The sequence below is a fragment of the Erinaceus europaeus genome, chromosome 19 (assembly GCF_950295315.1).
Source record: "Erinaceus europaeus chromosome 19, mEriEur2.1, whole genome shotgun sequence".
NCBI classification, from domain to species: Eukaryota; Metazoa; Chordata; class Mammalia; order Eulipotyphla; family Erinaceidae; genus Erinaceus; species Erinaceus europaeus.
The window spans coordinates 48,843,080-48,856,282 of NC_080180.1; the positions used below are offsets into that span (position 1 = coordinate 48,843,080).

General features: G+C 40.0%; 1 protein-coding gene across 2 annotated transcripts; it reads left to right on the plus strand.

Moving 5' to 3' along the window:
- Positions 1–6,897: 6,897 nt before the first annotated feature.
- FGG (fibrinogen gamma chain) lies at positions 6,898–13,203 on the plus strand. 2 transcript variants are annotated; one of them, XM_016190982.2, is made up of 10 exons: positions 6,898–7,055; positions 7,148–7,192; positions 7,305–7,494; positions 7,594–7,687; positions 8,384–8,514; positions 8,802–8,935; positions 9,807–9,991; positions 10,756–11,033; positions 12,321–12,490; positions 12,980–13,203. In XM_016190982.2, the coding sequence occupies exons 1-10, from the start codon at positions 6,948–6,950 to the stop codon at positions 12,992–12,994; spliced, it is 1,350 nt and encodes a 449-aa protein (XP_016046468.1). In that variant the 5' UTR covers positions 6,898–6,947; the 3' UTR covers positions 12,995–13,203. The 2 variants fall into 2 exon arrangements, with proteins under 2 accessions (XP_016046468.1, XP_007529525.2); XM_007529463.3 differs by having other exon boundaries at positions 12,321–13,203.

Below are 13,203 nucleotides of genomic sequence, written 5' to 3' on the forward strand. Positions count from 1 at the left end.
AACTCTTTTACTGGGGGAAACACACCTTCTCTCACATGGCTTGCAGGCTAGTCTCTTATAACGTCACATTTAACAGGTAGCAGTATTTAAGTGAACTTCCCATCTAAAATAGACAACCAAATGCTTTCTTCTTGGGGGGAGGGTGACAAGATCAACTGGAAGTTAATTACAACAGATCATTTATTACAGGTGACTTTCTATAATTGCACCAAATCAAGCAAAAAAAGGGTAGTTCCTCTTAAAAATTCTGGAGCCCTGCCTCCCCAGAGCCCTGTCCCACTAGGGAAAAAGAGAGACAGGATGGGAGTATGGATTGACCTGCCAATGCCCATGTTCATCAGGGAAGCAATTACAGAAACCAGGCCTCCCACCTTCTGCACCTCATAATGACCCTGGGTCCATACTCCCAGAGGGAGAAAGAACATGAAAACTATCAGGGGAGGGGATTGGATACAGAGTTCTGGCGGTGGAATTGTTCCCCTCTTATCCTATGGTCTTGTCAGTGTTTCCATTTTATAAATAAAAATTATAATAAAAAATTCTTTGTAATGAAATGTCTATCTACGCAAATTCCACCAATCACTACAGCAGTTGGTGATCTATAAGCCATAAAAAGCTTTTTTTTCATTTGATACTGCTTGTTTATTTATTTATTTATTTAAAAATTTTTTATTTAGAAAAAGGAAACATTGACAAAACCATAGGATAAGAGGGGTACAACTTTGCACAATTCCTACCACCAGACCTCGTATCCCATCCTCTCCCCTGATAGCTTTCCTATTCTTTATCCCTCTGGGAGTATGGACCCAAGATCATTGTGGGATGCAGAAGGTTGGAGGTCTGGCTTCTGTAATTGAAAAGGCTTTATTTAACACCCTCTGTGAATCAGACAATGCTTCCTCTATATTATTTCACTGAATTCTGCTAACAGTCTTGAGAAATAGGTAGCAAGTCGTCCATATTGCTTCTGTTTGACGTAAATGGGCACTGAAACCCAGAGAAGTACAGTAGCTTAGAACGTGTACTGAGGGAGTCAGGATGTAGTGCAGTGGGCTAAGCGCAGGTGGCGCAAAGCACAAGGACTGGCATAAGGATCCCAGTTCAAACCCCGGCTCCCCACCTGCAGGGGAGTCGCTTCACAGGCAGTGAAGCAGGTCCGCAGGTGTCTATCTTTCTCTCCTCCTCTCTGTCTTCCCCTCCTCTCTCCATTTCTCTCTGTCCTATCCAACAACAACAACAATAACTACAACAATAAAACAACAAGGGCAACAAAAGGGAATAAATAAATTAAATAAATATAAAAATTTTTTTTAAAAAAGAAAAGATTAAAAAAAAGAAGAACGTGTACTGAGTGACATAGCTAAGAAGTTTTAGATATGATATTCTACAACTTCAGAGGACTTGGCAACTACTCTCTATGCTTTCCTCAAGTGAGCTGTAGGATCTTTATTTTTCATTACTTATTTATTTTCATGAGAGACTGTCACAGAGAGAGGAGAGACCCAAAGACCAGAACAGTGTTTGGTGCTGGGACTGGGTGATACTTGGGACTGAACCTGGGACCTCCGGGGCATGAAAATATGGTGCACTATTGCTGTGCAATCTTAGTAGCACCTATACATTCTTTAAAAGGCAATGCATAGCTTTCCATTTGTCCTAATGCCATTGGACCAATGTTACAAGAATGAAGAGATTAATGATCTAATTCACACTAGTCTACGAAATACCAAAATATGTTTAGGTTAGTATCTAGATAGCTTTACCTACGGATTCTAAATATCTTTTAGTATTTAGAGATATTTTGCACTCATTCCTTCTGATTAGAATTTTGTTAGTTTTTTTTTTTTTTACTTGAGATTTAGGAATAACGGAGAGAAAGAGAGAGAGAGCTCAAGTGCCATCATTGGAATTTCACCACTCCAGGATGACTTTTTCAGGTAGAGGAAGAGACAGACAAAGAGGCAGAGAGAACGGGAGACATTGAAGGAGAACGCAGCACCCAACCTCCCTCCAATGAGGAGGGAGACTAACTTGAATCGAGGCTGAGCACATAGCAGGGCAATATTCTAGTGAGCTGATTTATAAGCTTTTACTTAGTACTTTAAAGAGGGAAAGGGGGGGAGAAAAAGTAAGAAAAATTTTCACTCATAGTTTTATTAGAACATGAGAACAGTTTTAAATAATCAAAGAGATCGTGCCATTTTTATTGATACTTCTTATTTAGAAATAGAACATGGCTTTCATTTTTTCCAATTCATATTTTACATCCCAAAGGCACTGTTTTCAATCATTAATAATAGCTATCCCAGTCTATTTCTTGCTAAATTTGTTGGATAGTCTTTCCAGTTGTGTGTGTGTCATTGAAATTACATGTGTGATTTGTTCCTTGCATTGTGCATTAAAACTAGTTCTTTTATAGACTGTGGCTATTAATCTCTGATTAATAAGTTTTATAAACTCACATATAAATAACTAATTTATGGTTATTATTTGTCTATTTTTAATATAATTACTGCTGCCAAGGTCATGGTTCTTATAGTTTGAATTTTTTTAAATACATTAGAAGTGTAAACCTTAAAAACTTACTTCTAGGGGGCTGGACAGTAATGCACCCATTCAATCCCCCTCATCACCATAAGCCAGAGCTGATTAGTGCTCTGGTAAAAAAAAAAAAAGTATCATAAATAGAATTTGGGGACCAAAAGCAGCTAAGAATTATTATGGTTACATTCATTGTGACAGGCAACTGGGGGTCCCTAAGGGTTTTCTGAGCATGTAAATGTCATAGTCAGGGCTCCATTATAAAAAAAAACCACTAGGGCACCAAAGTAAAAACCCAGTGGTGAGGGGTAGACATGCAGCTTCCTGGGCCAGTGGGGGGTGGGAGTGGGCGGGAGGGATGGGTCACAGTCTTTTGGTGGTGGGAATGGTGTTTATGTACACTCCTAGCAAAATGTAGACATATAAATCACTAGTTAATTAATATGAGAGAGGGAAAATCAATTGTATGTCTCCAAGTTTTTCAAAACACAAACTGAATCTTTTTAATATATAGGCTGTGTATTTGATATGCGGACTCTCTCAAAAGCCTAGACCAAGTAGATCAGAAGCATCCAATAGCACAGCTATATACAAGATACTGGGTACTGTACAGCAAACCCTAACAAAAGGACTTTTCAAAGTTAACCCAATTACCAATTAATGTGATGATAACATTAACTATCGATTGTCTTTTTGAACCCTAAGACAGCAGGAACCTCACATCTCCACTATAGAGCCCCTACTTCCCCCAGTCCTGGAACCCTTGGATAGGACCCACTTTCCCGTATGCCTCTCCCAATCCATATCAAATAATATTGCATCCACCGATCACAACCTAACCAATGCAACGATTGCCACCTCAACACGCTTCACTTCAGACTGTGTCCAGAGACTTCACGTGTGGAATGACAACCCTTCAGCTTCATTACTCGGGTGAGACCTTTCCTTTCATAGTATACTCTAATTTCATCTCAGGTGGTTCACTTTCTAACAAAGTCCCAAAACCTAGATATACACCAGTTTCTGTGAAAGAGAGCATATGTTCACACGTATCCATAAACTACTGCAAAATATATACCTGAAAGCAGAAGTACACTAGAGTTTGCAGTGAGTACCTCCCTAACACTTCCTCTCCACTATTCCAAGCTTTGGGTCCATGATTGCTCAACAATTTGTTTGGCTTTGTATGTTAACTCTCTTTTCAGTCACCAGGTTCCAGATGCCATCAGGATGCTGGCCAGGCTTCCCTGGATTGAAGACCCCACCAATGTGTCCTGGAGCTCAGCTTCCCCAGAGACCCACCCTACTAGGGAAAGAGAGAGGCAGACTGGGAGTATGGACTTTACATCAGGCTCAACCTGACGCTGTTGACTGGCTATGGAAGAAGGGCAAACGCTAGAAGAAGAATTATTAACAGGCAAAATAGATAATCTAGGATGTCGGAAATGAGATATAAAAAATGAATAAAGTAGGACACTCTTAAAAAATAGTTCTAACAGAATTTTGGTCCATACTCCCATAGTGGGAGAAATGATAGGGGAAAATAACCAGAGGGCTCTGAACTCCAATTCCATCAGGACCCTGAGAGAAAAGAGGAAAAAAGGAACGAACACTAGGAAGTAGTAGTAGTTGTAGGTGGGACTTAAGAAGGAAGAGAAGGCAGGACCATAAGAAAAAAAAAGGCCAAATATATATAAATATAGATAGTTATAGAAATAATAGTCAACCCATGTTGGGAGAACTACTGCAGCTTCCAGTGGAAGCAATGGGGACACAGAACTCTGGTGGTGGGAAAGGTGTGGAATTATACCCCTATTATCTTATAATTTTGTATATCAATATTAAATAACTATAAAAATCCTGTAATATAGCATAATATAGTAAGCCAAGATTAAATCAACTAAAAAACATGGATAGCCAATTATACGGGGGAAAGTAGTTTTAACAAAAGGCTTTGATGACTGGTCAGATGACAAGATAAGGAGGAAACAGAATACCCTGTCACTTTGGTGATGTGTTTGTGGGCTAGACAATTAACTAGTAAAAAGTCAGGCTGGGGAACGAATATAGAAGGAGAGAAAGAAATAAACCTGGTTTTTTGCATTCGTTTTATTGATTATTAATGGAGTAAGAACATTTCATTTCTCTTTGCTTCAGATGTAAGTGTAAATATTTATCTGCACAGATAGAGGAGTGCACATTAAATATTTAGTTTCAATCTTCATTTCTAGGTTTCTTTCAGTGTTGATGTTTTCTTCTTACTGATTCTGTTCATTTGTTGGGAGTAATTATTAGTAGGAAGTTTAGTTTCCAAAGAGGAGATGAAGGACAATTAAAATAGGTTAATAATAAGGTCACGCATAGTCATAAATTAGTAGTAGGAGTTGGAGATAAACATGCTCTCTCAGTATCCAAATGCTCCTCAACATGCAAAGGGTGTTGGATCCCAAGAAGCTGAAAACACACACTCTATTCCTAACCAAAACACATCAAAGCTTAGCCTGGCCTACATGAAGCAGGCCTAGAACATAGGCACTAGCCTACAGGTCAACCAAGTTTCAGTCAAGAGTAATTGCCTCTCTCCTCTCACCAGAAACAGGAGGCACAGACAAGCATTCTGTAGACATATTGGGATGTGAAAACCAAAAATTATATATATATATATATAAATGCTGGTGACACAGCACAGTTTACTACCTGATTAGGTGGTGGAATTAACAGCCAGAACTTGGTCCTTCTGTCCACCATCATTGGAGAATATCGCCTGCAAATATCGCGATAAAACAAAATTAGGGAGTTGGGCGGTAATTCGGCGGGTTAAGCGCAGGTGGTGCAAAGCGCAAGGACTGGCCTAAGGATCCCGGTTTGAGCCTCGGGCTCCCCACCTTCAGGGGAGTCCGTTCATAGGCGGTGAAGTAGGTTTGCAGGTGTCTATCTTTCTCTCTCCCTCTCTGTCTTCCCTTCCTCTCTCCATTTCTCTGTCCTATCCAACAACAATGATATCAATAATAATTACAACAATAAAACAAGGACAACAAAAGGGAATAAATAAATAAATAAATATAAAAAAATATTTTAAAAAATCAGAGTATGGTTCTACTGGATGCCTATTTTTTTGCACCACCATAAAGTCAAAAATTCAATTAGGGTAGCCGGGTGGTAGTGCAGCGGGTTAAGCACAGGTGGCACAAAGCACAGGGATTGACTTAGGGATCCAGGTTGGAGTCCCCGGCTCCCCACCTGCAGGGGAGTCGCTTCACAGGCAGTGAAGCAGGTCTGCAGGTGTCTGTCTTTCTCTTCCCCTTTCTGTCTTCCCCTCCTCTCTCCATTTCTCTCTGTCCTATCCAACAACGACGACATCAATAAAACAATAGTAACAACAACAATAAAACAACAAGGGCAACAAAAGGGAATAAATAAATAAATATTTAAAAACTCAATTAGACAATCTATAAAAAAACTGTACTGTTAAATATATGTGTGCAATTTTTACAAAAAAAAAAGCAGATTGAATCACTGTAAGTTTTGGAACCATCTAGAAGCTTTAGAGGCAAAGCAAAATGGATGGTCCCTTCTTAATAGCTTTTTGTTGTTGTTGATTTAATGATGATTGACAAGTTTTTTTGTTTTGTTTGTTTTTTGTTTTTTTTTTTTACCTCTTCTCCAGCTGTGCTACTAGTCACACATTTGGGAGGAGGATTTTCCTAGCCCCTGTCTCTTTGGCTCCGGTCTTCTTGGGACGAGGATCAAAATGAATCTGAAGGGAAAACAAGCAAATTCTGAAGCAGGGGACTATGGGCAAGTTTAAGAAGTAAAGGAAAAGGAGTTGCAAATTGAGTCTGTGAGAGTGATTGACACAAAGGGGTGGAAAGACAGTGCCAGAGTCCCTTGGGACATAATGGGAGGCAGGCAAAGCCTCCTTCTGCTGCAGGCACAGGTTAAACACACTTGTATTAACTACTCTCCTGGCTAAGGAGTCATTTGGGTTATAGGTGCAGGGCCTTTCTTCTAGGCTGGGTGGACTCCTGCTGGCCGAGGTCAGCAGTGCTCTGTTTATTGTATCAAGCAGGTACTGGAAGAGGTTGCATCACAACGCCTCCGCCTCCCCTCCCCTCCTCAGAGGCCCTGCTAATGCTTCACTAGTCTTTGCAGATGAGTTTAGCTACTTGGGAGAGAAGGTGACCTGGGGCAAAAGAGGAGGAGCCCCAACCGGTGTGTAAAATCTGGGAAACTGACAGAGCTGGGTTGGGTGCCAGGATGGGGAGGGAAAGAGACCGGGAAAGACCTCCCCACACCCTCCAGGTAATAAGACCCCGTGATCTGCTCCCGCCACTGGCAGTCCAGACCCTCTTCGAGATTTACATAAAGGGACCTTGGGAGTTGGAGAAGCACAGTGTTGGCATTACATGGCTTGGAGCACCGGGCACCTCAGCATCATGAGTTGGTCCTTGCACCCCCGGAGTTTAATTCTGCTCTTCTACACTTTCCTACTGTTGTCTCCAACATGCCGGGCAGTAAGTGTGCGATTTGTAAAATCTATTCGTCTGAAGCAGGTAGCCTACGAGAGGAAACAGCTAACGAACTCTCCTCTGTTTTTCCCCTCTAGTATATTGCTACCAGGGACAACTGCTGCATCTTAGATGAAAGATTTGTAAGTATGTCATTTGATGTTGCAAACACTTTTTTTTATATATCAGTATAGTTTAATGTAACTTTTAGAATCCAGGGTTTTAATATCTTTCCCTCCCTCTCTCTTTCTTCAGGGTAGTTACTGCCCAACTACTTGTGGCATTGCAGATTTCCTGGTCAATTACCAAAACAAAGCAGACAAGGATCTGAAGACTATGGAAGACCTCTTCCACGATATTGAAAACAATACCTTAGAAGCTAGAGAACTGGTCAAAGCGATCCAAATCTCTTACGATCCCGATCCCGGAGCTCCAGCCAAACCCCGTGAGAAGCGAAAGGCTATCTACTGAGAAAAATCAAAGAACTTTGGTTGCTGCTTGAGTGGTTCTATCAGCCTAATTACTGCTATTTTATTTATTTCAGATCGGATAGAGAGTGCCACTCGAGACTCCAAGAAGATGATGGAAGAGATCATAAAATATGAAGCACTGGTTATAACACACCAATCAACTATCCGGTAAGCATTTCTGGTTTTGCTTTACTCTCTGAGACTGAGGTAGTCTCTATGGAAGTGGTTTTATAATCCCTCCCCTCACACACACACCCACACACAAACACTTAGAATACTTTGTAGCTTATTTTGACGGTTTGCTACCCTGCTATGGCTACTCTAGTGAGCCTGTACCCCAACACACTGAAGGACTTGGGTTCTAGCCCCAGCTACCACAGAAGGACAGAAGCTTTGTAAGTGGTGGAGTAGTGCCTTGGTCTATCGCCTTCTCTGTCTTTCTCCATATTATCCCTTTGTCTCTCTATAGAAGAAAGAAAAGAAGAGAGACTCACAGAGTGAGAAAATAGTCACTAGGGTCATGAAGCCCCAGTGTTAACCTCTGTGGCAATAAAATAAGGAAATAAATAAATAAATGCAGCCACTTAAAAATGGCATAATTTACCCACTGGGATTTTGTAATTTTCTGTTCAAGGTTAGGCAGGACTCTTAAGTCCCTTTTGTAAGCAAAAAGGTTTTTAAATCATTTTTCAAAAAAATAAAAGCTCAGTATTTGAATTCACTTCAATTTAGTAATACGATTTTATAGTTCTGCTAAGAACAGAACAACCAACCAAGAGGTAATTCCTAATAAGGTAGTATATTAATGAGAAAATAGAAAGCTACTCTTCTGAAAGGAATACTATTGTACTATTCTGCTTCTAGCTTTTTGCAGGATATTTATAATTCAAACAACCAGAAGATTATTAACCTGAAACAGAAGGTAGCCCAGCTTGAAGCAGGGTGCCAGGAACCTTGCAAAGACACGGTGCAAATACAGTCTACAACTGGGAAAGGTATGTGGGAGGTTGACACTGGGGTTGTGTCCCTCAAAACTATGTACAAAGCTAAAGAGCTCAGATGCTTTAAAGTGTATAGGAATAATTTTAAGAGTGCCTAGTCATTAATGTAAGTAGTCCGATTGCCTTCATAATTCAAAACAGTTCAAAAGGAAAAAAAGAAAAAAAAACTGCATCAAGTGAGAAAAACAGACTTTGGGAAATGACTCGTTTGCAATATGTAGCAGGGCGATCTTAACTGGACTCCGTGCTCCAGTAAACATTTGCTGCTGCTCCTTCTGCAGATTGCCAAGACATTGCCAATAAGGGAGCCAAACAGAGTGGGCTTTACTTTATCAAACCACTGAAAGCTAAGCAGCAGTTCTTAGTCTACTGTGAAATCGACAGCTCTGGAAATGGATGGACTGTGCTTCAGAAGGTATCCCCCTTCCCTTCCCAGGTTCACTTCCCCAACACCTAGTCATTTCTGCCATGCGCCAGACAGCTTCCCTACGCACTTTGTGAGATTAGCTCAATCAACCCAAATCACTTGCCAAGGAGGAAAGTATAGTGACTACCCTTATTCACAGAGGAGGAGACTTAGGCACAAGAGACTAAGTAATTTGCCCAAAATCACATAACTAGTAAGTAGCAAGAGTTGGGAAGCTAAGCCTCCATCAGTGGTCTGATGTCAGAGCCTGTGCTCTTGACTATTTTTATCATGCTGGCACTGCCGTTACAATTCATGACAGTACCCAATCAGGATGGCAGAGTGACAAGAACTTTAAGGGGCCTTTTTCAGCTTCAAAAGGAGGTGAAGTCCTACAGAGTATGCAGTTGGACCATGCCAAGAGAAGGTTCTCTGTTGCCTCTCCCAGCCTGTAGCACTCACTGAGTCCAGGTTCCTTTACCTTCCGTTTACCTATGAGCACTACTTATACCTGCACCAGCAGGGGGCGCACTAATGGTGTGAGTGAGGGATCCAACAATGTTGACCTTTCCTCTATGAGAATCTGCTATATATAGCAGGTCTAGAATTCTGAAGTCCTTTGGGTGTCTTTTTTCAAAACTACTACTAGTTTAGAATTAACACACACCTGTCACTCTTTTAAGGATTTCTTTTACATTCTGTCTCCATATGCAACTTCCAAACATCAGGATTCCTAGTTGACAGATGAAGAAACTGAGGCAGGTGACCCAGGGTCAATCAGTAAATGACAGCATCATTGCCTCCATATTGTCAACGCAATGTCTTCTTATGTGCACTGATAATCCTCTCTCTTGTTTTGCCCATACGACTGTGTAATTAGAGGCTTGATGGCAGTTTGGATTTCAAGAAAAATTGGATCCAGTATAAAGAAGGATTTGGACATCTGTCTCCTACTGGCAACACAGAATTTTGGTTGGGAAATGAAAAGATTCACTTAATAAGCACACAGTCAGCCATCCCATATGCATTAAGAGTGGAGCTGGAGGATTGGAATGGCAAAACCAGGTAACTGGATGGAGAGAACCGCTAGTCATTGTTGTAGAGACTATCAGGAACACTCCTGTTCCAACTCTCAATTGAACAAGAGTAAAGACAACCTTGAAAATATAGACAGCACATGCAGCCCCCCCCCAACCAATCTGTTTGGTTCCTGAACAGTCCAAGATGTTTATGCAGGATGGATGAGTACTTTGGTACAACCTACTTACCCTGAAGCCAAATGGAATAATAGTTAATATCAGCTGAGTATTTAATATATACCAGAAGTTGACTATGAAACTCTCATCTGATCTAGTCCCAATGACTATTTCGTGAGACAGGTTCTATTATTATTCCCATTTTTTTTACAAATTAACCTTCCTAAAGCCAAGAATATGGTGAAAGTAGAAAAGCAAATCCAACCTTTTCAGAGTTTCTTGGGCTTTAATGACTAGTCAAATCTATGTACTACCTTAAAAGTGAAGTCAGCTAGCTCCTTTGATGCAATAGAGACCTCTCTATGATTAGAGAAACCTGGGATCTTTGAGCTTTTTGTGCCTAACTAGAAATTCAGAAAACCTATCAATGCATTATTGGTCTTCCCTCCAAAATTCTAGACTCACCTGAGTGTTGATAGGTTTTGACAGCTATGCAGAAAACTGGCTTCAATGAGCACATTTCATATTTAAGAACATGATTTAAAATTCCAAACAACAGTCCTATAAGAGGGGATGCTTCTGGGATTCCAACTGAGGCTCAGAAGATGATGCTTTCTTTTCTTTTTTCTCCAGTACTGCTGACTATGCCATGTTCAAGGTGGGACCCGAGGCTGACAAGTATCGCCTGACTTATGCCTACTTTCTCGGTGGAGAGGCTGGGGATGCCTTCGATGGCTTTGATTTTGGTGATGATGCTAGTGACAAGTTCTTCACATCCCACAACGGCATGCAGTTCAGTACCTGGGACAATGACAATGATAAGTTTGAAGGCAACTGTGCTGAACAGGATGGATCTGGTTGGTGGATGAACAAGTGTCATGCTGGCCATCTCAATGGAGTCTACTACCAAGGTATGTGAAGTCTTTCTTAGGTTTGCGAATGAGTGTGTGATCTGCATTTTTTAAATTCAAGGTTATAAATAGATGCAAAGGAATGAGAAATAATTAAACACGTTGAGAGCTTATTATATAACTCTTTATTTTAAGCCACAATTAGATTAACACTAAATTAGACCTCACAATGGGTTTCTGTAAGAAATATCCCACTATAGAATCACTTGTTGTTTTTATCACTGTGCTTGAAAATTTTACCATCAGAACCAACATTTGAAGTGAAGGTGTCTTCTCTAGACTTGTCAAATCTGGCTGGGCTAATATTACCTTGTTTCTGGTTATCACCTTAGCCTGATGCAGCTTCCCATGATCTATGCCCTCTTTAGCCAGGGAGCAGTGAGCAAGTGGCTGTAGGGATAGAGTAAGATCTGGGAAGGTTGAGAAAAGCCAAATACAGCCTTATTTTAGAGTGGAGGGAACCTAAACTGTAGTTGGCTCTAAGGCTGGAATTGTTCTTATCACTGTTTTCACTTATAGGCAACAGTGTAGGGAAGCTATATAATGCAAAAAAAAAAAAAAATCCATCCAGATGAGCAATTTAATCTCCTCTGGGTACTGGCTTAGATACTAATAGACCCTCTTTTAGAGAGTTGAAATTTGCCTATTGGTTTGTACATGGCTTTTTAGAAGCTTATCTTTGGACCGACAAACAGAACTCTCAGGGAAGATGCCTAGGTAACCATATTGACAGACTGTGTCATACTCCAGTGTTAGACAGATATTTCAAAGTTGCGTTGATCTGGTACCCAGAGACAAAGGGAAGGCAAATCAATCAAGTCTTCACTGGGGGGGGGGGGGGGGGAGGATTTCAGAACTATCTTCTAAAATCCCTTATATTTTCCACTAAGATTGTGTTTTTAGATAACTTGAGACCATCTGATCAATTATTTTGACTTCTGCCATTCTAGCCTGCTTGAGGAAAGATATTCTGCAATAGCTGAGTTAATAAGAGGAGAGTTAAACTTAGGGAAAGAGACCACACAAAGACATTTAGGTCTCTATCCCTCTTGAAAGTGAACAGATTTAATGGATGGAAGTGATCAAGAAGTACAATACAGATGTTAGGAATTAGTTAAAGATAAATTTCTTTCAATAATGAATCAAAAATTTAGGACTGGGCAGGGAATTTTAAGTAGTAGATGATACTATAACATTGACCTAATACTCAACATCATTAACAGTTCATTAAAGATCTCTTTGAAAAAAGAAAATCCGAGAGTACTGAACTGATCATCTTCGTTTCAGGTGGCACTTACTCAAAAGCATCTACTCCTAATGGCTATGATAACGGCATTATTTGGGCCACTTGGAAGTCCCGGTGGTATTCAATGAAGAAGACCACTATGAAGATCATCCCATTAAACAGACTTTCCATAGGAGAAGGGCAGCAACACCATCTTGGGGGAGCCAAACAGGTCCGACCAGAGCACCAAGTTGATATAGAATATGATGAGTAGACATAACCCTGAAAATTGTTTAATGAAATTAACCCAAAGGGTTCAGAGAAACTTCTCTGCAAGTTTCTTCCTGTTTTCCCTTAATGTATTTATTCATTTTAAGTCTTTTGTAAAACTTAATTAGCCTTAAACTGAAATTAAAATCCATTTTGGACCATGTTCTAAAATAACTGACATTAGAGTTATTTAAATTTGGTGACACAGTATTTCTACTTAGCTCCTAAATATTTGATAAAACCAACATCATGTTTCTCACTTTAATGATCACCCAATTTTGCTTTGGAGATTATTAATACTCTCAAATATTTTAGCACATAACAGTAAAATAAGAGTAAACTCTAGCATCACCAATAAATACTCAAATATTTTGCCCATGTTATTACTACTAAATGCTTTGTAAATTGAGAGAATTATACGTGTTTAATATATTTTTTGTTTTGGTCATAGGCTGGAGACGTTTAACAGGCCATTTCAAAAGTGATTTCCTTTTTTTAAAAGGACTTTATCTGAACAGAGAAATATAATATTTCTCCTGTGGGACAATGGACTTGCAAAACCTCACTTCATTTTAAGAGTAAAAAGAACCCATGTTGTAAACTCCACCAACAGTTTTATACTGGTGATAATTTATCTACCTGCCATTTCAATAAACATTTTATTTCCTAAGACTA

What these genes read in the sequence shown, in the direction of transcription:
- FGG (XM_007529463.3), top strand. Translation starts at nt 6,948, where the DNA reads ATGGCTTGGAGCACCGGGCACCTCAGCATCATGAGTTGGTCCTTGCAC. An exon ending in TGTCTCCAACATGCCGGGCA is followed by an intron (nt 7,056 to 7,147) that starts GTAAGTGTGCGA and finishes TTTCCCCTCTAG; the next exon opens with TATATTGCTACCAGGGACAA. An exon ending in GATGGACTGTGCTTCAGAAG is followed by an intron (nt 8,936 to 9,806) that starts GTATCCCCCTTC and finishes CTGTGTAATTAG; the next exon opens with AGGCTTGATGGCAGTTTGGA.